At 35.0% G+C, this 22,678-nt stretch overlaps 2 protein-coding genes across 3 annotated transcripts in view; both read left to right on the top strand.

Moving 5' to 3' along the window:
• Positions 1–16,565, top strand: part of CCDC18 (coiled-coil domain containing 18) — a 30,620-nt gene extending 14,055 nt beyond the window's left edge. Inside the window, exons 16-27 of one of the 2 annotated variants that reach the window (XM_031053012.2) lie at positions 608–742; positions 1,285–1,362; positions 2,806–2,922; positions 4,151–4,318; positions 4,786–4,928; positions 5,416–5,579; positions 6,643–6,856; positions 7,423–7,522; positions 8,500–8,616; positions 9,048–9,185; positions 15,356–15,424; positions 16,520–16,565. In XM_031053012.2, coding sequence (XP_030908872.2) covers positions 608–742; positions 1,285–1,362; positions 2,806–2,922; positions 4,151–4,318; positions 4,786–4,928; positions 5,416–5,579; positions 6,643–6,856; positions 7,423–7,522; positions 8,500–8,616; positions 9,048–9,185; positions 15,356–15,385 — 1,404 coding nt within the window. In that variant the 3' untranslated portion in view covers positions 15,386–15,424; positions 16,520–16,565. Of the gene's footprint in view, positions 1–607; positions 743–1,284; positions 1,363–2,805; positions 2,923–4,150; positions 4,319–4,785; positions 4,929–5,415; positions 5,580–6,642; positions 6,857–7,422; positions 7,523–8,499; positions 8,617–9,047; positions 9,186–12,342; positions 12,544–15,355; positions 15,425–16,519 lie in introns of those variants that run through there. The other variant, XM_013130196.3, reaches the window with a different exon arrangement.
• Positions 16,531–22,513, top strand: LOC101879843 (retinol dehydrogenase 8). Its single transcript, XM_031053464.2, has 5 exons — positions 16,531–16,681; positions 17,798–18,022; positions 19,165–19,258; positions 20,931–21,114; positions 22,207–22,513. Exons 1-5 carry the CDS (start codon positions 16,531–16,533, stop codon positions 22,438–22,440), a joined length of 888 nt encoding a protein of 295 aa, XP_030909324.2. The 3' UTR covers positions 22,441–22,513.
• The last annotated feature ends 165 nt before the right edge of the window (positions 22,514–22,678 follow it).

Here is a 22,678-nt window from a genome sequence, read left to right as displayed (position 1 = left end):
ATGTTAGTTCATTTTTCCATCTAATACTACATAACTGCATGATTTCCCTCCGAGATCTTCATATCCTCTTTTCTACTCAGCTGAAGAGAAATAGGGACATAAGAAGAATACTGTAAAGTATAGCTTTTTTGCCTGCTGGGGTAAGACCAGGACAGCTTCTAATGATACTCTCTTATCTGCTGAACCTCTGCCAGCCTGAGCTTCATGAGCATCTGTGTTCAGGGAGAAGTGTTGGTAGGTTTTTCAGTCTTTAGAGAAAAATTCTGTTCCTCCATGTGATTAGGAGTACAACTGTGGCTATTTCTAGCTGTTGAGTAAGCTTGTCATCTTCTACTAGACAACGTATATGCATGTCTTCCTGTCTTGGCTGATGACAGACAATTACACTCTGCCTGCCTTCATTCTCTTGATACTCCTGTTGCTTTGAAATATTAAGCATTTAGGATTTCTTGATAATTTTAAGACTGTGCAGTACTGCTGATGGCAGGAATATACTTACTTTTCAGTCTTAAAGTGATAGGTGAATAGAACCAAATGACATACTCAGATGCACAAATTATGTGAAAAAGCTTATTAAAATAATAAACCATGAATTACTTATGGACAGCTTCAGGCACAACTGGAGAAGAAAGATCAACAATTAATTGAACAAGAGAAAACAATAACTATGTTGCAACAAGATGTTACACATAAACAACATCGCATTGAATCATTGGATGGGCTGCTGATAGAAAGCAGAGAGGTAAGGCTTGATCTTGACTTTTGTTAAATGCAAATCAAACAAGTCTTTCTTTAAATGCAAATCAAACAAGTGACTAATAGTGGTGAAAACTGTATCAATAGACACATAGAAAAACTGGAGAAAATCTAAGATCCTTATGCTCTTGTTTCTTAATTTTTGTTTGAGTAATTGACTGAGTCTAGTCCACATCTCCTACTGCTACTGCTATATATTGTACAAACTTTAATGGCCTTTTACTATTTTCCATCTAAGCATTCTGGTTTTGCCTCTGGTTTGCCCCTTGGGCTCCCCACTGTAATCGAAGGAAGGAGATCTAGATATTTGTCTCTTCTGCAGCAGGTGGATTCCTGCTGCAGAATATGAAGGGACACCTGTCAGGAACCAGATGCACTTCAGAGTATGATGTACACAAATACAGTATGCCTGCAATTGTATTTTAAATACACTATTTTTTTCCCCTGATTCTTAGTATGGGATTGTATTAAATTATTGTTACTATCGTCACATGCTGTTCTCTTGAATAAAAATATGTATACGCACAGGAAATGGAAAATCAGAATGTCAAGAAGGATCAAGGATTGAAGATGCTGAAAAGTCAATTAACAGAAGAAACAGTCAGAGTTAGTAAGCTCTCTCTAATTTTCAATTAATAGTTTTAAAGTTTGCAGTAGTGGTGTACTTCCTTTTATCCTCCATAGAAAAACTAGGCTGCTTTATAGAAATTTGTCTCGTAAATATTTCAGAAGTTACTAGCTTGAAGTCTTCCCTTTGCTTTTTAATTGAAAGCAGTGTGATAAAACCTGCAGTAAGAGATTATGCAATGCATAATTGCTTCATTAAATTACTGTAGTTACTAATAAGTCAGATTTGTGCATGTTGTACTCAAAGTAGAACATCTAACAGAGAATATTATGTAGATTTTTGCTCTAGATACAGCATACATTTTGGACATATGTGATATTATATTATTGGTCATGTTTTTAGCCATCTGTGCCTCTTCCTAGTGTTTGCCTGATTATTATTTTCAATGCAGCATTTACCAACAGTATTTTAATAAACCATTGCCATGTGGTGATTTACCATAGTCGGGTTTCAAACAGTATTTAGTCTTCAGGATATTACTGAGAAGATACTGAGTATTTAGCTGGTAGCATGCTCTTTCTGAACTTGTGTTGGATCAGTTCTCTATTCAAGTGACTTTGTAGTATTTGGGATGTTTTCCAGAGATTTAAAATTAAGACCCATTATAACATCTTTTCAGAAAGCTCTTGATCTGGGGGAGGAGAGGGGTATACATTCCAGTATGGTTTAGAAAACTGGTAGCATCTAAGCATTAGCCAATCTGCATCTAAGTTGAGGACAATTCTCATTTATAAAAAAAGTCTTCTTAGCACTGAAAGTGAACAGTTAAAAGTTCAGTTACTATGGATTGAGACCACTGGACTTTGTTCATTATAATTTTTATCTGTTCAAGATTATAAAATGCTTGTTAGAGATTACTCAAATCCAAATTAATATTAAAAGGGTAAAATAGATGGACAGTGTTGATGTTGCTTTCTTTTTGCCTTTAGCAGAACCTGGGCACTGCCAATGCAGAAAAAAAATAAGACTATTCAATAGGTTTCTGAGAGGAACTGTATTAAGAACTAAGTGTTACTTTTGAGAAAGACTTGCCACAACTGACATGGTGATCATTAGGAATTTATTTATACAATTCTGTATGTAATAACATGTGGTAGATTAATGATTTGGTGTTGGGCACATGTTTGCTTTTAAATTCTAGCTACTGAAAAATACTGGAATACCTCCTCATAACTGATAGTTTCATCTGATTTAAACACAATCTAAAGTATGGTAATTTAATTTCACAAGTAATTTTGATTTCTGAATACTTTTGCAGTTTTGAAGTTTATCATAATCTTTTATGTGTGTTTTAATACTCTGGATAAAAATGAGCTTTTCAGTCATTTTGCACAAAGATAGTTTTTCACACTTTTTTTTTTTTAGATTACTTAATAAAAAGTATGCCATTGAATTTTAAGTGATCTGTTACATTCAATTAGGTGAGACAACTTGAGTCAGCACTAGACATATGTAAGGAAGAAGTTGCACTGTATTTGAATCAGTCACAAGAAAATAAGGAATTGTTTGAAAATCAGCTCAAGAAGAAGTCTGAAGAGGTAACAGCTTGTTTGAACAACTCTCCTGTATTGCAGAGAATACTTGTTACCAATGGTTTAATCTAAAAGTTTGTCTGTGAAATAGACAAAACATTTGCAACAGGAACTAGGATGTAAGCTGAAAAAAGGCTGAGTGTAAAGGGGAAAATCATAACCAAGAAACAGTGGATAAGCTTAAGAAAAGAAGTACCAAGATAAATGGAACTGTTGAAAGAAGTAACAAAATCAGAATTAAGTGAAAGAAAGCATTATCTTGGAGAAAAAATTGAGAGAGCACCATTGCAATACAAATTTAGGGGCACATAATTGATCTGTGTTTCAAGTATCATCATGGGGGAGAGGACCTGGACATAAGAAAATTTTTACTTCAAGCCCCTGAGTTTTTATTATACTTTCCAGTGCTACACGAAAGCATCAAAGAATTAAGTGTAAATATTATTAGTATGAATTTTTATTTGTGAGGATGCCTAACCACATGAACTAATTACCACAGCAGGCTGTTCATGTCAGTGCTCCCCTACTTGCTGAGAGAGAGGTAGGGTCACCTGGGGATTACTAGATCCTATACAGGAGGAACTAGATGGAAATCGATGGTCTGTGTTATGCATAGGCCTGTGTTACTTACTGCTGTTTTCTAAGCCCTAAAATCTGTTGTTTTTATATTGCATGTAAAATGTAATATAAGATGGATGCTGTATGAAACTCAACGGTAGCAAGTGAGGCTTTGTAATTCATCACTGAGAAATAAGACCACTCAGCACATGACAAGATAGGCACTCAGAATTCCTGTTTTTTATTGGAATGACTGCTGTCATAGAGGCAGGAAGAAATAAAGGGCAGGACTGAGAACAAAATCTCAAGGAGAAAACAAGCACTTGCTGAGAAATAAAGAAAAGTGACAGGAAGAAAAGCAATTCAGTAATTTAGAAATGAAAAATCTTCCTTATAGATGTTTTTAAAATATTGACCAGTTTAGGTAAATTTAGAAAGCAAGAAGTCAAAACCTGGAGCTGTTATGTTACTTCTTTACCCACATTATAAAGTACAACTCAGTGATGAATTAAGAAATGTGTTACGTACTGTTGAAACTATAGTGCAATAAATTCAGAGCCAGAAGTTTTATTGAATCACAGGTGTGTGATTCTATGCTTATTAAGAATTAACAGAATAGCTGATGCAAGTGTAAATAAAAATGTGTTACTGTAATGGAAAATCAATGTGTTTTCAGATTATTTATTTACAGAAAGAAATAAAAATAAAAGATCAGAATATTCAGGACACAAGTGAACAAAATATTCTTCTGCAACAAACTTTGCATCATCAGCAGCAAATGCTACAGCAAGAAACTATTAGAAATGGGGAGCTGGAAGATAATCAAATTAAACTTGAAAAACAGGTACAATATGCTGAGAAGTGTCTACCTATAAAGACAGATAATTAAATGCTTTTATATATGCTTTTGTAATACCTTTAAAATCAGAATGTTTCTTTGGTAACTGAGTTAATAGTTATTATTTTAGATATATCTAAAATAAAGAATTTAATGGTTTGTTTTGTCTTAAACTAGGTTCTATGCTATCAGAAACTCTAGCATTATTATGGCTAAACACTTGGAAATTCAAGCCCTAGACTGCAATTAAGGAAAGATGTACTGAAATTCAGAAAGTTGTATCTTGTATTTACTAGAAACTATTTGTCTTTCAAATGTGACTGCAAAGTTCTAGTCTTAAATTAGAAATAATTTTAGACTATAAAGAAATCAGCTGTGTTAAAACTCGTTATGTGAGTTGCAATACAGGGGTGTATATTTCTTTGGTATGTAAAGTTGAAGTGCCAACACATTTAAAATACCATTTTCAATAGGTATCCAATTTGGAACAAGAGCTTCAGAAGCAGAAAGCCTATGCAGAAAATGAGTTGAGAAAAGTAGAGGAGAAGCATCACCTAGCTGCTCAGGAAGCACATTTAAACAGAAAGAAAATGGATGAACTTAATAGCACGATCAGGTATATTTAGAATAACTGAGAGGTTATTCTGCAGATAGATATGTCAATAAGAAAGACTGCTCTCTAAAATGGTGTTCAGCTATGTAGTTGAATGTACTTGAACATAGTTGAATTCAGCTATGTAGTTCAGTCTCTGTATGAGCATAGACTGGAAATCAGAAGGATGTTTTTAACTAGCAGAGGCATGAGTTTCTGGAACTGTCTTCCAGTGGAATTAATGCAGGTTCCAGCAACCTGTTTATCCTTAAGATGGAATTTCATAATGAAATTCAAATCATACATCAAGTTGCTTGTCATTTTAGATAGTAGACTCTAGGAGTTTGCTAGTCTTAAAGAATATGGTTTTCATTCCAAGAAAAGCCTATTTAACATGACTTTTTAAATTCTAATTTACTCACAAATGCTTGTCTTATACCATGTGAGGACATGCGTATGTAGGCTTTTGCTATTACAAGGTTAATTTTTTCTGGTTGCTTCTTTTACTTAGACAAATTAAAATGGAGATGGATCAGTGCAAGAATGAACTTATTGGTATGGAAAAAGAAGTTGTGCAATTAAAACAAGATGGTGAAAACAAAGCAATGCAGATAAATCAATTGGATATTACTTTGGAAGAAGCACGATCAGAACTCAATGAAAAGGCAAATGAGGGTAATTTCTAAGGCTTCCTTTCATCATGCTATTACTTCTGTATGTACTAGATTAGACATTTTTCCTTTGCCCTGTTTTATAATCAAGTACATCAGAGTCAAAACATAATAAACTGGGTTTTTTTTAATCTGTGGGTAATTCCATAGTTAAGAAAACCCCACCCCCCCCAAATCGTAAAAACCCACAAGCTTTTTTAACAAAGCTTTACAAATACTCACTTTTGTGGGATGCACCTTTACTCTACATGAAATTTTTTTCCTTGTAAAATGGAATGCAAATTCTTAATGGGATAGTCAAGCAAGACACATAGATTTAATAATGGCATGTGTTATTCACAAAAATTCAACTCTTTAAACAAACAAAACCCCAAAAGATAGTTTATAGACTTCTCCCAAGGCCATGTAGTGATAGGACAAGGCAGTATGTCTTTAAGCTGACACAGGGGAGATTTAGATTAGACATTAGGAAGTTCTTTCCTGTGAGGGTGGTGAGGTGCCTGGTACAGGCTGCCTGGAGAAGCTGTGGCTGCCCCATCCCTGGCAGTGTTTAAGACCATGTTGGACAGGGCTTGGAGCAACCTGCTCCAAGTGGAAGGTGTCTGTGCCCCTGGCAGGGGGTTGGAACTGGATGAGCTTTAAAGGTCCCTTCCCACCCCAACCAATCTGTGATTCTGTGATACTGTGGAAATAACAAACTTTTAAATCCCTCTTTCTCCACTTAATTTAACTTTACCATTCTTTTAATACAGGAAGCATACTACAATTTTGCTTGCATTTTTCATAACACCACATATTCAGTTACTATGTCTCTGTATTTTCTCCTTGGCCAAATGTTTTTAGACACGTGTTCATATTTCAAGTTAGTTGAGATGAATAAAAATACACTTAGGTACCATGAAAAGGTTGTTGTATAACCTCAGAAATCACTGTTTTTCTACATTTTCCTGAAAATAATGATACTGAACAGTGATTATGACCACAAGTGCTAGTAGGCAGCAGTGTTGTGTACTAATCATCGTATTGATGATTAAACATTTTATGGTTTGTGTGTGTTTGTAAAACAGTGAATGAATTAGAAGATAAGCTGTTTCAAAGTGAGACTTGCCACAGGGAAGCCTTACAGAAAATAGCAGAACTAGAGTCAGCATTGCAGAATGCCCATGGAGAATTAAAAATCACTTTAACACAGCTTCAGGAATTGCAAGATGCATTACAGAATGCACAGTCCTCTCTGGAGGAGAAGCAAGTTGCTATCATGAATCTAACAACTGAGCTCAGGTAAGCTGGTATCTTTTCCATCATGAGAACTTAGCTGTGTTAGGTTTTCCTTATGAATAGCAAGTAGTTTGGATGGTCTCTTTTTATATTCTTAGCTCTGTAAGTTTTAGGGATTTGTGGCTATAAGTTGATGTAATAGCTCATCAGCTCACTTTTGATTTCCAAAAGTGGTGCTGAATTCTTTTTTCCTGTTTTTTTTTAATTCTGATTAAAAATCAACCAAAATTATTTGCTGAATCCCAAATCTGTGAAATAATAATAAGAGGAACTACTTTCTTTTACAGTGAAATTGTCCAGTTTCCTTTCTGGCTATAAATTAATGTTACTATTCTTTTCTAAGAACATCTTGTCCTAATAACCAATTAATTAACTTGAATGATGTAGTTATTGAGAAATCTCCACCTGGAATGTAGTTAACAGAATAACTTCATTTGAGTTTGTTTCTTTGCAATCATTCATTAATTCACCTTTTAGAGTAATTTAGCTTTAAGTAATAGATCTCCTCATTTTCAAGCTGAGTACTAGAAGCTAAGCAACTGAATGTGAATTAAACATGAGAATTTCAGGTATTGCAAGGGAGAAATTGAAGACAGAAGGCAAGAACTACTTGACATGGACCAAGCACTGAGAGAAAGGAATTGGGAACTGAAACAAAGAGCAGCTCAGGTTAGATCATTTTAAATATGTTATGGACAATTATTCCTGTTATGTAGTAGGTAACTTACAAATAGCCTGCTAGACTTAGTTGCCTTCACATATCACTCCAACCTATACTGTTAAAATAGCCACAGTGTCAACCTCAAAACCAGCTGTGTGTTACTGAAGCCAGTACCACGAACATCAGTTTTTGCTCCCCTAAAGGACTACAGACTACTGTTTTGATGGAACAGAAGCCTCGTGCAAACCTGTCCCATAATTCATCCTGAGCAATAAAGCTATAGGGCAACTGTTGTCATCTTGATGTTTGATAAAATGAAGGGAAGATCTGCACTGAAGTGTGCTTGGAGATGATAGATTCCTTTTGCTCTGTGGTATATTTTATTAGCTCTAAAGCTGCTTCTAAATATAAAACAGTATCTTTATTGTGAAGTTTCTGGAGCTTACTTGAAATAATATCAGTCTTTTGGTCTGGCTTCAGGGTTTGACACCCATAATGGAAAAACTGTTTTTCTGACACATATGATTAGCCTTCTAACAGCTGCTTCCTGCAGGAGCTACCAGCCCATGTATGCAGGAATATTTGGAAATCAGAGAGAAGGAAGGGTGGGGATTTAAAAGCAATTTATCAAAGCAATAGGAATTTTTGCTTTTTGCTTTGGCAAAATTTGGCACTTCTTTCAAGATGGGTTAGTATAGTAAGCTGCTTAGTACATTGAGAACGAGGTTTGTGCTCTCTGTACCTGAGGACCAGACATACTCAGTTACAGACTTCCTCAGCTCTCCTCTTCTCCCCTTCTGCTTGGCTCCTGTTTTTCGAATGGGACAGCTTGGCTGCATTTGTACATTGACTATTTGAGAAAATATTCTTGAGACTACAAAGGATTAGTTTCATTCCTTTTGCTTTTGTATTTTGTAATACTACTTAAAATCTGCATACTAGTTCAAATGAAAATACTTCCTTCTCTTCCTTTTTTTACCTCTAGATTACACAGTTGGATATGACAGTTCGTGAACATAAGGGAGAAATGGAACAACAAATAATTCGATTACAGTGCAACTTAGAGAAGTCAGAGCTAGAAATTAAGGAATGCAACAAACAGGTAATTTTTGCTTAGATTAAAACCCCTGTTTCTGTAACAAAGGGCAGTTAATTCTATGAGGAAGTCTGGTCCTGGGGCAGAGTAGCGGGCCAGGTTCAAACTAGAAGAGTAAAACTGGTTCCTTATTTGTAGGGACAGGGAAGAAAGTACCTAAATAATGTACAACCAAAAATATTTTATGTTTTTCAGTTAAATATTTAAAATTTAAACTTCTGCAGGGATATACCAGAATAAAAATGAAAATATTTCTTTTACTTGATATGTTATAGCTCCCAAACTGCTTTTCTAATGAAGGAAAATGTTGACAGAATAAATATAAACTAAAAAGTTGACAAGGGATTCCAAAGTCAGAGGTAATACTCATGGTATTGGTGAGTTTTGTTTGTTTGGAGGGTTTCTATTGTTCTGAATTCAGTAAAATGTCTATTCAGATTGAGAGCTTAGAGAAGAAACTCCAATGTTCCAAAGATGAGCTTCGTGAAAAGGAGTTTGAATTGCTCCAGAGAGATCAAGAAATAAATCAGCTGAAGAAAAAAACTGAAAGGAAACAACTAGAACCTCTTGAAAAGGTAAAAAGTTCCCTGGACACACAACAAATGATAAATTTTTAATGCCATTGCTATGACTGCCTAGCAGAAGTGATATGGTGTCTCTTTAGAAGTGTCATTACTTCTCCCCAAGTAATTGTATTTTTTATCCCAGTGTTTCCTGAATCTTAATCCCCTAAAGTTAAGCCAGTTTAATGATTTAAAATAACAAATTTAATGGCACACTCTCAATTGCCTGCTTTGTGAGGAACTCTGAATATTGATTATGTTTAGTAACCCAGTGTTCTGGACATGGTCTTCCCTGAAATGAAATGAAACAATATGTCATATGATGAGAGCTTCTTACAACTTGGTTATCTGTCTTGTGAAAATAATTGCAACAAAAGAGCAGAGATTAGCATGCTTATAGGAATGACAGGACAAGGGGTAATGGGTTGAAACTTAAAACAGCAGAGGTTTAGACTGGATATAAGGAAGACATTCTTTACTGTTAGGATGGTGAGGCACTGGAATGGACTGCCCAGGGAGGTTGTGAATGCTCCATCCCTGGCAGTGTTCAAGGCCAGGTTGGATGAAGCCTTGGGTGATATGGTTTAGTGTGAGGTGTCCCTGCCCATGGCAGGGGGGTTGGAACTAGATGATCTTAAGGTCCTTTCCAACCCTAACTATTCTGTGATTCTATGAGAAGAGGGTATTTTCTGGCATAGTGAATGGGAACATGCAGATACAATAAAGAAAGTTTTAATTTATTAAGTGATACAGATCTGGTTTTGGGGCATGAATCAGTCTCTACAAGTACAATGCAATTTGAGTTAAACAGGCTTTCTGCAAAAGTTAAGTTCAGTCAAAGATGCTTGCCACCTAGAGGTAAACACCAAAACTGAACTGGCTCCTGCCATTTTGATTATGCTGCATTTGGGTGTTGTTTCTTCCCCTAGGATAAGATACCAGAGAAGTCTTATTTTTATGTAGTCACCGAAGGCTCTTGATCTGTATTTTATGGGGACTTGGCTGTGTCACAGATGAATATGAAGGCTCTTTCACTGCAAATTAAAGCAATGTCAGTATTTCCAGCTTGATTTCTGTTAAAGTTTATTTATGACAGTCGAGAACAGGACAGTGCCTGCTGCTACCTTTCACACTTATCACTAACATATTGCCAACTTTTCCTAGGACTCTGGGGGAGGATTCTGAAGAAGGCTTTCCTAGCTAGCCCCTGTACAACTGCTGACTAGACCCTTCCTTTCCAGACAGGTTGTCTTGTCACTATATTTGCTAAGGAATGCCACGTAGGGGACATCATGAAAGAATGATATAAGAAAGGCATTGAAAATAGACCTACCCCAGTCATGTTCCTTTAGAGACTTGGGATGAAGTAAATGAAATTTCAGGTTTATTTTCATTATAGTAAGTAGATAAAACACTGGATTTTGGAAGAATTCTACTTAGAGTATGAAGTACATAGCAGAGGGGTTCTAGCTCCATTTAGAATATTATATGGTTGCGTCTTTGTTTAAAAGTTGAGTATATTAACATGATGTAAGAAAAGATTTTCTCTGTTAGTAACACACTGCAGACTGACCAGTCTTCCACAGAAACCTTTTGTCCTATTTCTAACAATTCAATTGCCTAATCTATCTGGGGAAAAGGGGTGGTGTGTGTATAGAGCAGTGTGTCTATGTGCTTTGCTTGGGGGTATAGTCTGTCTCATTCTTTTTCCTCTGGTCCACTTTGCCCTTTTGGGATTCACAAAATGATCAAGTCACAGATATTGTAGCTGAATTGTTCTTTGTTCTCACTCTGCTTTAAGCTGCAGTGAAGATCTTGTAACAATACAGCGTTCTGCTACCCTCAGTAGTTCTAAGTATTCCAAATAAAGGAAGAGGATATATCTCTGTGAACATTCAGGGTGGCCATTTCACTTTTTTGTGAAATTTAAGTAATTTCTTAAGAAAGAGACTGGCTTAAGCAAATTGATCTTATATGGCCCCAGTTTCTTACTGAAATGAGAAATGGAATTGTATTAAAAATGGTAAATGAAATTAGGAAAAAAATGGTGCTTACAAAGATCAGTTTTTAGAAAGGGTAATTTTTACCATGTTCCTGTAAAAATATACGTGTATAAAAATAATTAAAAGTTATTGTCATAATCTTTCCTTTGTTAGCTGTAAGCTGCTTATGTGCTACTGATGGATGTCTGTGTGCTCTATTTATAGCATTCCTTATGAAGAATAAGTATTAAGCTGAACAAGTATAGATACGACATAATCACTTTGATATTTATAATTAACAGGAGCCATGCTATAATGGGATATTATACAATATTAGTGGCTGGTATGGCCTCTGTTGTGCTACAGTACTGGCTAACATAAGCATAGCTGCTGCATATGCTATACTAGAGAGACTGGTTGTCTGATCAGTTAAAACTTCTGTTTGATGTTTTTCTGCAAATGAACTGTCAAATATTTAGGCCCAGGATATAAGCCTGCTTTTCAAAGGAGGGGAGTGAGGGCTGAACCTCAAGAAATAAACCAAAAAAAGCCCACCTCCAACCACAAACATACTGTATTTGCCTACATTTATTTCTGTATCCTTTAGAAAATCCAGAATATTTACATTAATGTTGGTAAGATTTTCTCCATTTGTTTTGGTAGAAATCATAGGCTATTTTCCTCTTGATACTTGATATAGTTGATAGGGGTTTTACAAACACTTCCTGAATGCTCAGGGACCAAAACTGTTAGAAACTTAAACATGATAATGCAGTTCATGCCTTAAGCCTTACACAGAGGAGTAATTTCAAAAGACAGTGCTCCTTCAAATGGTACATTTTTACAGCAATTTGTATATTAAGATATTTTTTCCCTTCAAAATGTTCTGGATCTTATTTTCCTACCTATCTACTACAGCTTAATATATGTGGAAAAATGTGTACATTTTACTCATTTTGTAAGGAAATGCACTTCAAATACAGGAAAAGAATGCATTAATTACTTCAGTCTGGGGGCGCAGAATTTGAGGAAGAAACCATGGATTTGAGATGTGCAGCTAGTTTTCTTGAATTTGTAAGATAAATCTTAATATTAAAAAGTAACATCTTGGTACAAATGGATTTAGATATGGTGAACTGAACGCAGGAGTTTAAAGGAAGCTTCTGATTACAGGTGTTTTGTTTCAGGGACAAGACTTGTGAAGGAAAGAATGTTGCTCATTGGACAAGCAGTGAGCCAGGAATGCTGTTGCTGGCAACATAATTGTGCATTCAACGACATAATTGAGCATTCAAAAAAGGAAATTTTGTATTTGTAAATGATGAATATGGTTATTTGTACTGAAACAAATTGCAACCTTTTTTACTCTTTCAACTGTTTCTGAGATTATTGCCTTGATGTTGTTATTATTAACATCTTAATTTATTTTTTATAAATAAATTTTAGTTTTGAAGTTGCAGAAATTAATGTTGGCTCTTATTTCTTCCCAAAGACTTTAAACTGTGTACTTGTGTTTCACATCTCATTTAAGAGCACAATGGTATTACCATACAAACAATTTTTGTTTGGGAATATGAATTTTCATCCCTCACCCAGTGTTGCAGACAAAATATCTTATTAAAATTGACCAGTTTGTAAGATGTTTTGGGACACTGGTTTGATAATAGATACTGGCAAAACCTGTTTGCTTTACTCCAAGCAGTACGTTCCATTATCTTTAAGATGCAAATGGGTGTGGGACAGGGCCATAAAGCTTGAACTATTTTTCTTTTTTCCCCAAGCCAAAATCTATCCAAAAATTACTATTGATTAAATTGGCATCATAACTATGCATTCTAAAGCATATTTATTTCCAGTTTTCAGAAAGTACTACACAATTTAGCTGGTAGAAACTGGACTAGTGGGCTCAGTTTTTAACACTTTTGTATTCACATAAGCATCAGAAACTGAAAATACAGTTATGAGGTCTAAATCTGAGTCAGCTAAATGCAAACATGATTTACATGTGTTAAGGCATGTGATTTGTACTTTTGAAAATCAAACTAGTAAAGTTATCTGACATAGAGGAAGAGAATTGAATATATTGCAATTTAAAGTAAGGCTTAAATGAAGTGTTTTGTATATTAAAAGTGTATCTCAGGCAACAAATCTATCTGTTGTATTTCAGCAGCTCTGCAGGTGGGAATGTGCTAAACTCATTGGGTAGCAAGTAGGTGTTTCACTACCTACCTGTTATGCAAATATGTTCCACAAATACAACTTTAAGTGGTTATACAAAACCAGGCACCTATTTTGCTACCTCTGACAAGGTCAAGATACACTCATCTGAAATATTTCTGCAGTTTCAGATTATTTATTTTGCTGTTATGAGAATTACTATGTAGCAAAAACATATTGTGTTTTAAATCAAGCTATTTGTTTCTCTACATAACAGTAAATGGAAAACATTACAATTAGGTTGATCAGTGTAATAACTGAAAAATACTACACTACTTCAATGTTTTCTTCTCTTTAGGCACATCCATTTTCCTTCAGGCTAGAAATCTATGCATCAAATTGCAGAGAGAGTTTTTTAAACCAGAGGAACATTGTAAGTCCTTTAAACCAGGATTTCAAGTGGAAAATGTAACCTATCTGTAATTACAGTTGCATCACAACACTACTGGTATTCCACTCCACTAACGGAGTGTTGCATAAAGCATCGCTTGCTCCTCCTACATTGACTAAATATAAATGTGCATGAGCAGCAAAAGCAATTTGCTTAATATCTGAATCAGCTAAACAGCATTTGCACTGAAATTGTCTGGATGCCAACTTCTGTGGTAAAACTATGGGGCAAACCTGATAAATAAGTAGAACCATAATTACATTTTTCTTTGAATAATTACATTTTAACTTTGAATGCCATCTTGCTGCTTTGTTGCTTGCCTAAGAAGTTAATGAATCCACTTATACTGTTTTGAATTTGTTTTGGAAAGGAGGGACATTTGTATATTTTTTTCTTTAACATCATAATATCAGTTAAACTTTTCTATAGTGTTACTTTTTTTGAGTTACCAACCAACTTACATGAATGCGAATATGGGAACGCTAAGTTAATTCTTCTGAACTGCATTGCATTAAACATGGGGTTACTGAATCTTGGAAAACATTTTTCTGCTATGATGGCATTGCAATTAGCTGAATGCTGTTCAGAAGCCTAATAGCTTATTAAAGTGATTCTTTTTCTGTCACTCAGGATGGGTTATAAATTTCACCAGACTGGTTTTCTTTCTGAATGTAGCATGCCTACAGTTGCTGTATGTTAAATGCCAATTGCACAAAATTGCCAGTTCGAATGTCTGTTTAATTTAGAGTTTATACACAAAGTTGGTGAAGTATTTCCTCCAAAGCTAAAACTGAATCAGACATCATGCTAGTTCTGACACTAGAAAGTGTTCAAAGATGTTACAAGATCAATTAGCAAAGATAAAGTGGAGCTGGTCTTCCTGGCTATTCCCCACTGCCAGCATACTTGCTAACCTTTCCTATTCTTGGTTGGGAACAGTTCAAAAAAGAAATGTGAGGAATCTCTCTAAACTACTTGTTTCTGTAAAAATCCACATCCAGTTTTTCAATTTACTTTTTCTGTAAATCATTTTAGGACTCTTATAATAGTAAGGCATCAGGGAAGAAATACAATTATCATTCTGTTGCAAAAGAATGAGGAGGGTGCTGTTAAGTGTATTAAGTCTGAATACTTTAGGAAGAGGGATCCCATTTTGGGTGTAGTTTACTTTCCATAGATGTGAGTGGAAAACTTGACACTACAGACTGGTTTGAATTGTGGCAAAGCTTTTATTGACTGTAGCATGCAAACTGGTTATTCTACAACTGAAAAAAAAATCCATGTACTTAACAAATGTCTCATTTTAAGGATTAATCATATTTTGTATTAAATATAATCCATGATGATAATGCTGATTATAAGCTCATACAGGAGCATCTGCTTCTCTTTTTTGTCTGGTTGGAGATTATCCCTTAATCATGCAGGGTCCAGGTGTGCATTTGCAGATTTGTTGACTCAGGAAAGCTGGAGATAGCATTAAAGGCCAATTGCATTGTACTGTAGGTACATTTAGGTTGTTGCTCCTCTGAACAGGAGCTCTAGTTTGGATCACCCAGTGAAAAGAATGGCAAGAAGAAATGTTCTCATTACAGGTTGCTCCTCAGGAATTGGACTGGCGTTAGCAGTAAAAATGGCAAAAGATGAACAGAAGAGATTTAAAGGTAACTGTAATGGTTACTTATCTTTATAAAATCATATTCTTCAAGGCAGTACTAATGCATTTCTCTTTGATTTAAAAAGTGATTGTATTCATTTTGGTGACTCGTTTCTTTTTAGTTTCCCTCCTCCTACTGGCAAGAAAATACAATACAGTGAAAATGCACCGCTTTCTCTAAGGAGATGGTATTTCTGTGTATGTACTGAAGCTGAACAGTTACTTGATCTGAATGGTTCACAAAACAGTGTAAAAAGAAACAGCTGTAAATGTCTGTACCATGCTACCTTGGATATACATTCACAGCTGTAGTTAGCTTTCCTTCTGTGTACTGAAATCTTTGTTGAATGAACATACGTACCCATTTGAGCACCAGAGCAATTCATGTAGGAAGGCAGCTCTTATATTTGCAGTTTTTACCTTAGAGCATATTTAAGGAAATGTGCTTTAAGATGGTAAACAAAGGGGCTGGAATTTGTCTTTCTGCTGTAAAATGGGGTATTTGCTATGGTTGGCAATGGATGGCAAATACACCAATGTGTGGTAATTCAGTTTTTCATACTTATTCTCACAGTATTCTATTGCTAACTGACTGGATGCAGACTCATAGTTTTCTGTGTAATTAGGCCACAATAATGATAAAACTAATTTCTATTTCGAGAAGATGTTTTTTGCCACTTAAGGAAAAAACTACTACTTTTAAATAAAAATAAAGTTTTTTTAAACATGTTGACAGTGATTTTAAAAAGTTGATATATGGAATCTAAAATTAGGTTCTAGGTATGTAAAAATGACTCATCAGTGTGACTTGCTACCCATTATTTAAATTTTGGTGGTAATATTATCTTCATATACTGCATGTATGAATTAAGCAGTGGTTTAATTCTCTTTTTTAATTTCTTCACAGTAAAAATTTCCCAGACTTCCCAAACTCTGGGATATCAGTAACAATGTATGTTGAAATGCATTCTTTCTGCTTTAAGTTTTAATCATCACTTGTATTTAAGATATGGATGTAAAATCAATATTCTTTAATACTTCTCAGTAAGACTGAACAGAAGAGGTTTTATTTCTGGTAACTGTTACTTCTGGTGTGTTGCAGTGTATGCCACAATGCGGAATCTGACCAAGAAAGAGCCACTAGAGGAAGCTGCAGGTCGAAGGCTGGGTAAAACCCTCGAAATTAAACAACTGGATGTCTGTGATGAGCAGTCGATTAAAGCTTGTGTGAACAGTATCCCTGACAGAAGGATTGATGTTCTCGGCAAGTACTGATGTCTATGCTATGAACAGATATCAGTTTTCTATTTAGCATGATCTTAGATACCCTGGAGAGTTTTCATGAATGTATTTTTTTAAATACCAAAGTACTTATAATTGCATAGTGTATTTTGTTCAAGATTCCTAAGACTTCATGCAGACATGAGTGGATTAAATCTCACCATGCTTCTGTGAAGTAGGGAAGCTTGTTTTCCCTGTTCACAAAGGAGAAACTTGCACACAGGGAAGTGTTTTGGATAGAATTACAGTTTTCAGTAAATGTGAGAACTTTTGCTTAAATTGGCATCTTCATGTACAAGTTTTCTGCCCTATCAATAAAGCATAGCCCTATTTACAATGAAGGCCACAGCTCTTTGTACTAAGAATGCAGCAGCATTTGGTAACTGGCAAGTAAAAGAAGAACTGCAAAGAAAGTAAGGGTACTTTCATTTTATATTGAGATTCGTAACTGCACTTTACAAATCATTCAACAGGAATTATTTCCATAATGGTTTGCTAAAAATAAATGTATCTTTGATGGGAATTGTTTACACCATCAACTATTAAATCTTCTGTAATAGAAAATTATGGGCCTGCCTTTATTTTGATTAATTATTAAAGCACGGTTTAACAAGCTGCTTCTGCAAACTGTATTATACTCTAACTTGGCATACTAGTTGTAGTGCAGAATGCCAGTTTTAGCAATCATTCCCCACTTAAAAATATCCAGGAATAAAAATGAATGGAAGTGTGGTGGTTTGGGGATTTTTCCTTCTTTTTTTCTTTTCTTTTTTCCCCTCTCAGATGTGAATGTTAACAAAACAAAAAGCAGATCGTAGCTTTTAAATTCTTAATGTTGAATCATAAACAAATGTACCATTTTTATAATTTAAAGAAACGGGATTAATCAGAAATAAATTTGTTAAAATGCAAAATATCAGATAATTTAAATTGTATTAAAGGCATAACAAAAATAAAAAAATATGGAAGTCAAGTGTATTTGCAAAACTTTAGTGACAGAATAACATATTTTAATCCTGTCTTTATGGATTATTGAAAGATCATATAATCCTTAATCCTCATTTTACTTTCATGTGCATTCCAGTAAAGATTTAATTAATTTTTACTGAGGTTGTTGCTCACTGTTGTCTACCATTATGTGCAGTTAGCAATGCTGGAATGGGGCTCATTGGACCTATTGAATGTCAGACCATAGATGAGATGAAAACTGTGATGGATACCAACTTCTTTGGACTGGTTCGACTCCTGAAGGAGATTTTGCCTGATATGAAGAGGAGAAAGAGTGGACATATAGTCATAATAAGCAGTGTTATGGGAATACAAGGCAAAGTTGCTTTTTTTGTTCTTGTTTTCTATTTGAACTAAGAGTTCAGTGTTCAAAGTCTAAGCTTACCTCTTTATCTTAAAAAAAAAGTATATCTAAGTATTGTGCTTTGTAATGCTGAAGTTCTGATATAAAAAGCACAGCACTTAGATACAGCTGATAGTTTTTATGCATCAAGGTTGTATGTTGCTACACAACTACTCTCAAGACATTTTAATTGTACCTATGAACAGATATCAGTTTTCTATTTAGCATGATCTTAGATACCCTGGAGATAACCTTTGTTAAGCCCTTAGAGTCAATTGATATGTGTGGGGTTTGTTTTGTTTTTTTTTGCATTAACTCTTTTTTATTTATTTATTTTTATTATCAGGAAAATAGGGCTTAAAATTACTTTTCCTATTGGAAAGAATTAGTGGAAAAGATTTTGAGGTAGGCAAACATGCTTACTACACTCTGAACAATAATAATGGAATAGAATCCAATCATATTGTGGACAGCGTTACCTTTTTGTAAAGTCTCTCCTGTCGTAAAACTACAGAGTCTAATTTTAGTGACAGATGAGGATGTTCTCACTCTTGCATTCCATTCAGTCTAGCTGCATTTGTTTCAATTATTATGACAATGGCATTGATTTTACCTGGATTATTCTGGTGAACAATGGTCCAAAGTCAAACTTCAAGAGTTGTTATTGTTTAATACAACACTTACCATCCATTAGAAGGACTGATGTAGTAGTTTTGCTAAATCACTCACATGCAACATGGATCTCTTGCATAACCTCATCTCCTGTGTTGTGCTCAGGTTATGTGTTTATCTATAGCCTATTAAAGTTTTGCTAATGAATAATGCAGATGGTGTTGTATGTTCACACACTTTAATGTCTTAGACTACAAAATATTTAATATCATCCCAAGAGATCATCAGATAGGAGGAGGAAAAGCATTGTTCAAGCATTCTTTCTCAGAATAAACAATTTTGAGAATACAGGCAAAAAATCAGTATTTAGATTCAGTATAAACAAGGATTTTTCTAATGTTTTCCCTGCAAGACTAGACATTTTTGGAAAATAGAAGAGTTTTTTAAACTGTTAGTGTGTTGAATGCAATCATGTTCTCAAGGTGTTTTGTTTGCACCATCAGGTATCTTATTTAATGATGTTTATGCTGCATCTAAATTTGCTGTGGAAGGATTCTGTGAAAGTTTAGCTATACAAGCGCTCAAGTTCAAACTACAGTAAGTATTGATCTACTGGTATTTTAGATAGTTGTAAATATATTCAGAGCTAGCAAACAAATTTTTAAAGATTGCTGCTATCCAGGAGAAACATATTTGAGGAACCCTTGGAAATCGTATATCACAAAAGGCATAGAAATGTCCACATTCTCACTACGTATGCAAATAAAAATGTCTACATGATAAAATAAACATGTTGTCTTGAACAGTTAAAAGCTGTTTAGGTTTGGATAAGTACAGTTTATGTAACACTTCTGAAAAGATTCTTGTGTATCATAGGAATAAAACAATAATACCAACCTGTAATATTCTCCTTCAGAAAGGATAACAGACTTCTTATGCAATTCACAGATAAAAAAGGTCAGGAACTCATCATAGAGAGTGAGCAAGCAGAAATCAGTCAGAAGGAAACACAGGGTAAGATACCTGTAATGACAGGAGATGGAAGGAAAGTGAGAAGAATGTGGTGTACTACTTAATGTTTAAGACAGCATTTAAGAGAATGGTCCTCCTGTTCATCATCTACGGGACTTTGGGGTTTGATTTGTCACATGTATATTCACATTCATGTAATTCTGCTACTATTCTTTGTGAGATGTCCAACAATTGTAAAATATCTATTGCATCCAAGCATTTAGCCCTTGGGCTCTTGGAGAAAAGACAGCTGCTTCTTGGAAATCCCATGATTTCCGAGACAAAGCGCCATCCAAACTGAGAAGCATACTGCTCTGAGAAGTTTGGAGGGATTTAAAACAAATATATTGTAATGATAAACAGGATATAACAGAATTCATAGTAAGATTTCAAGAGTATAAGGTAACAGCAAAAAGGAGGTTAAAAAAAATGAAAGTAGAATGGAAAAAGTTCAAGGTCTGATGTGAAGAAAGACACAAGAGGAAAGGCTTTAATTCCAGCTGCAGCTGGAATTCTACTGTCAAGGTCAATACCTTGATTTAGTCCTGAAGAAGAGCCTGATCAGAACTCAAGTCTAGGAAGAGGTCCTATCTCAAAGACTGTTTTGACAAAGAGCAGCTGGAATTAATTGCTGCCTGAGAGAAGAACCAGGAAAGAACTGACTAGTAACTATTTCAGTGATTTGCTGTAATATGCTACTGAGCCAAACAAGATTTTCCAGATTTGGCAGCATCAAAATTCTCTATGTTGTATTTTATTACAATATAGCAGATGGATATTGCATGATGTAACATTGGTAACTTCACAAATCCCCCACCTCTTTGAACTACTTGTAGTATTATTATAGGAAAGCTGTAATAAAGAAATCAATGTGGGATTTTGGTCAGAAAGTAAGGAATTTTGTTATAATCCTTTAATTTTTTTTTCTTAATATTTGATCTGTTCTTGTGGAAAAATCACCCTTAGATTCCACATCTGTGAGACAGCAAAAAACAACTGCACTCGCTTCTGCCATGAATTAAGTTACAGCACTGCACTGACATTTAAGCTCTGCAGATTTCTACTACTACATGTGGATGGGTAGGAGCATGAGAGCAATGACGTGGCGTGGCTTCCCTTTACAGAACATCCTGTTTAATATTGCTTGCTAATATGTATTCACACTACAAATCCTCAGTGTTCCTTTCTGAGAAGGATAGAGGGGTGTATTTCCCACGGAGGATAGTTGATAAACACTATATCCTTGCTTTTTGAACAGGTTAAGTTTGATTGAACCCGGCCCCGTAGTTACAGAGTTTGAAAGAAAAGTGTTTGAAGATGGAATGAAAATGGATCTTTCAGCTGCAGATCAAGAAACAGCTGATATGTTTACTAATATTTACCTGAAAAATTACAAACAAATCTTTCAGAGCCTGGGACAAAGTGCTGAAGAGGTCGCAGAGGTAACTCTTCAACAATTCTCCATCTTCCTTTTTTCTTGATTTTTGTTGTTGCTGTTGTTTTCTTTGTAATTTACAAATGCACTGGCTGACTGGTGGGTTGTTTTTTATTTGTTGATAGAAGCATTAGACTTAATTAAATGTAACTGACACAATCTGAAATGAATTTTTAAAAAGGCATGAGATTCTGGAGAGTTTTAAACCAACCCCTTTAGAATATTAAAAGAAAATTCATTTTGAAGTATTGAAGACCACTTTTAATGGCAGTACAAATACCACTGAGGTATTAAATGCACTTACACATCATCTGGTGAAATCTGAACATTCTGCAGTGTTACCATACTTCTACACAGGGTTCCAACCAGTAGTAAACGCTGCTCTTCTCTCTATCTCACTTGTAATCCCTAATGTGAAATTCACTCAGGCACCCCAGACCACTAAAGCACAACAGAAGATACATGGATGTGGTTTCTGGTGCTTGAGACTTCCTGCAGGAATATAAATTAAGGCAAAGCTGTGGAAGAGGACATTGATTTCAGGTGCTTGCTGCTAAGGAATAACTTCAATGACAACTGAATGTTCCCAGATCTTGTTGTGAAGTGCATGGTTTCAATCCTTACCCAGTGAACTGTGAAAAAAAGGATCGACCTATTGTGGGCATATAAGCATAATTTTGGAGGACTATTCAGGATACTAAGGTGTTATCACCATGGTATACATAAACAGAAATAGGACTAAAAATAAGTAAGAAGTACTCATGGCCTTAAAAAGCATAGAATCATAGAATAATTAGGGTTGGAAAGGACATTGAGATCATCTAGTTCCAACCCTCTGCCACGGTAAGGGACACCTCACACTAGACCATGTTGCCCAAGGCCCTGTCCAACCTGGCCTTGAACACTGCCAGGGATGGAGTATATTTAATATAAAGTATTTTAAGAAAGCATTGTAGTGAAATTCTAACAAAACTGCATACAGGATTTTACATCATTTTAGCACTTTATTCTTCCATTTTTTTCTCTGCTTAACAGAAAGCTAGGCTTTTCTTTTGTTTGGTAAAGATTCTTTAACAACTCTATTTCTCATTCTTGACAGCATACAGTAAAGGTAATTCTTGCAGAAAATCCACCTTTTCGCCATCAAACCAACACCTTGTACACTCCAATGACAACTCTGAAATATGCAGATCCAAATGGAGACCTACCCATTGATATATTCTACAAAATGGTTTTTCATCATGACAAAATCTTCAGTGCAAGTCTTAACTTTATCAAATTGCTCAGGTGGAGAAGTAGAAAGAGCTTTGACCTGGGAAAAACCTCAGAATAAGTATGAGATTATATAGTGCAAATTGGAATTGTTGTAGCTACTGACAACACAACTTATTATCCAAATGCCTTTGCTCTGTAGTTGTGAAAAGGCATTCAAAATGTTTGAGTTTAGCTAAGATGTTTAGCCAAGATATTCAGCTCAATGCATTTATCTTGAACTTTACAGTTTGTAAAACCTTGAAATTAAAATCCTCTAACTATAGGTTTATTCTGTTTAGTGTTTGCTTTTTAGAGAG

Source organism: Melopsittacus undulatus, chromosome 6 (assembly GCF_012275295.1).
Source record: "Melopsittacus undulatus isolate bMelUnd1 chromosome 6, bMelUnd1.mat.Z, whole genome shotgun sequence".
NCBI lineage: Eukaryota > Metazoa > Chordata > Aves > Psittaciformes > Psittaculidae > Melopsittacus > Melopsittacus undulatus.
Note: the sequence above shows the minus strand (reverse complement) of the source record. Positions and strands in the feature narration are given on the sequence as shown.

Bases quoted from the DNA above. Each gene is read 5' to 3' on its own strand.
- LOC101879843 (XM_031053464.2), top strand. From the start codon at position 16,531: ATGCGGAATCTGACCAAGAAAGAGCCACTAGAGGAAGCTGCAGGTCGA. The intron at 18,023-19,164 runs GCAAAGTTGCTT...TTGCACCATCAG, and splicing joins CAGTGTTATGGGAATACAAG to GTATCTTATTTAATGATGTT. The intron at 21,115-22,206 runs GTAACTCTTCAA...CATTCTTGACAG, and splicing joins GTGCTGAAGAGGTCGCAGAG to CATACAGTAAAGGTAATTCT.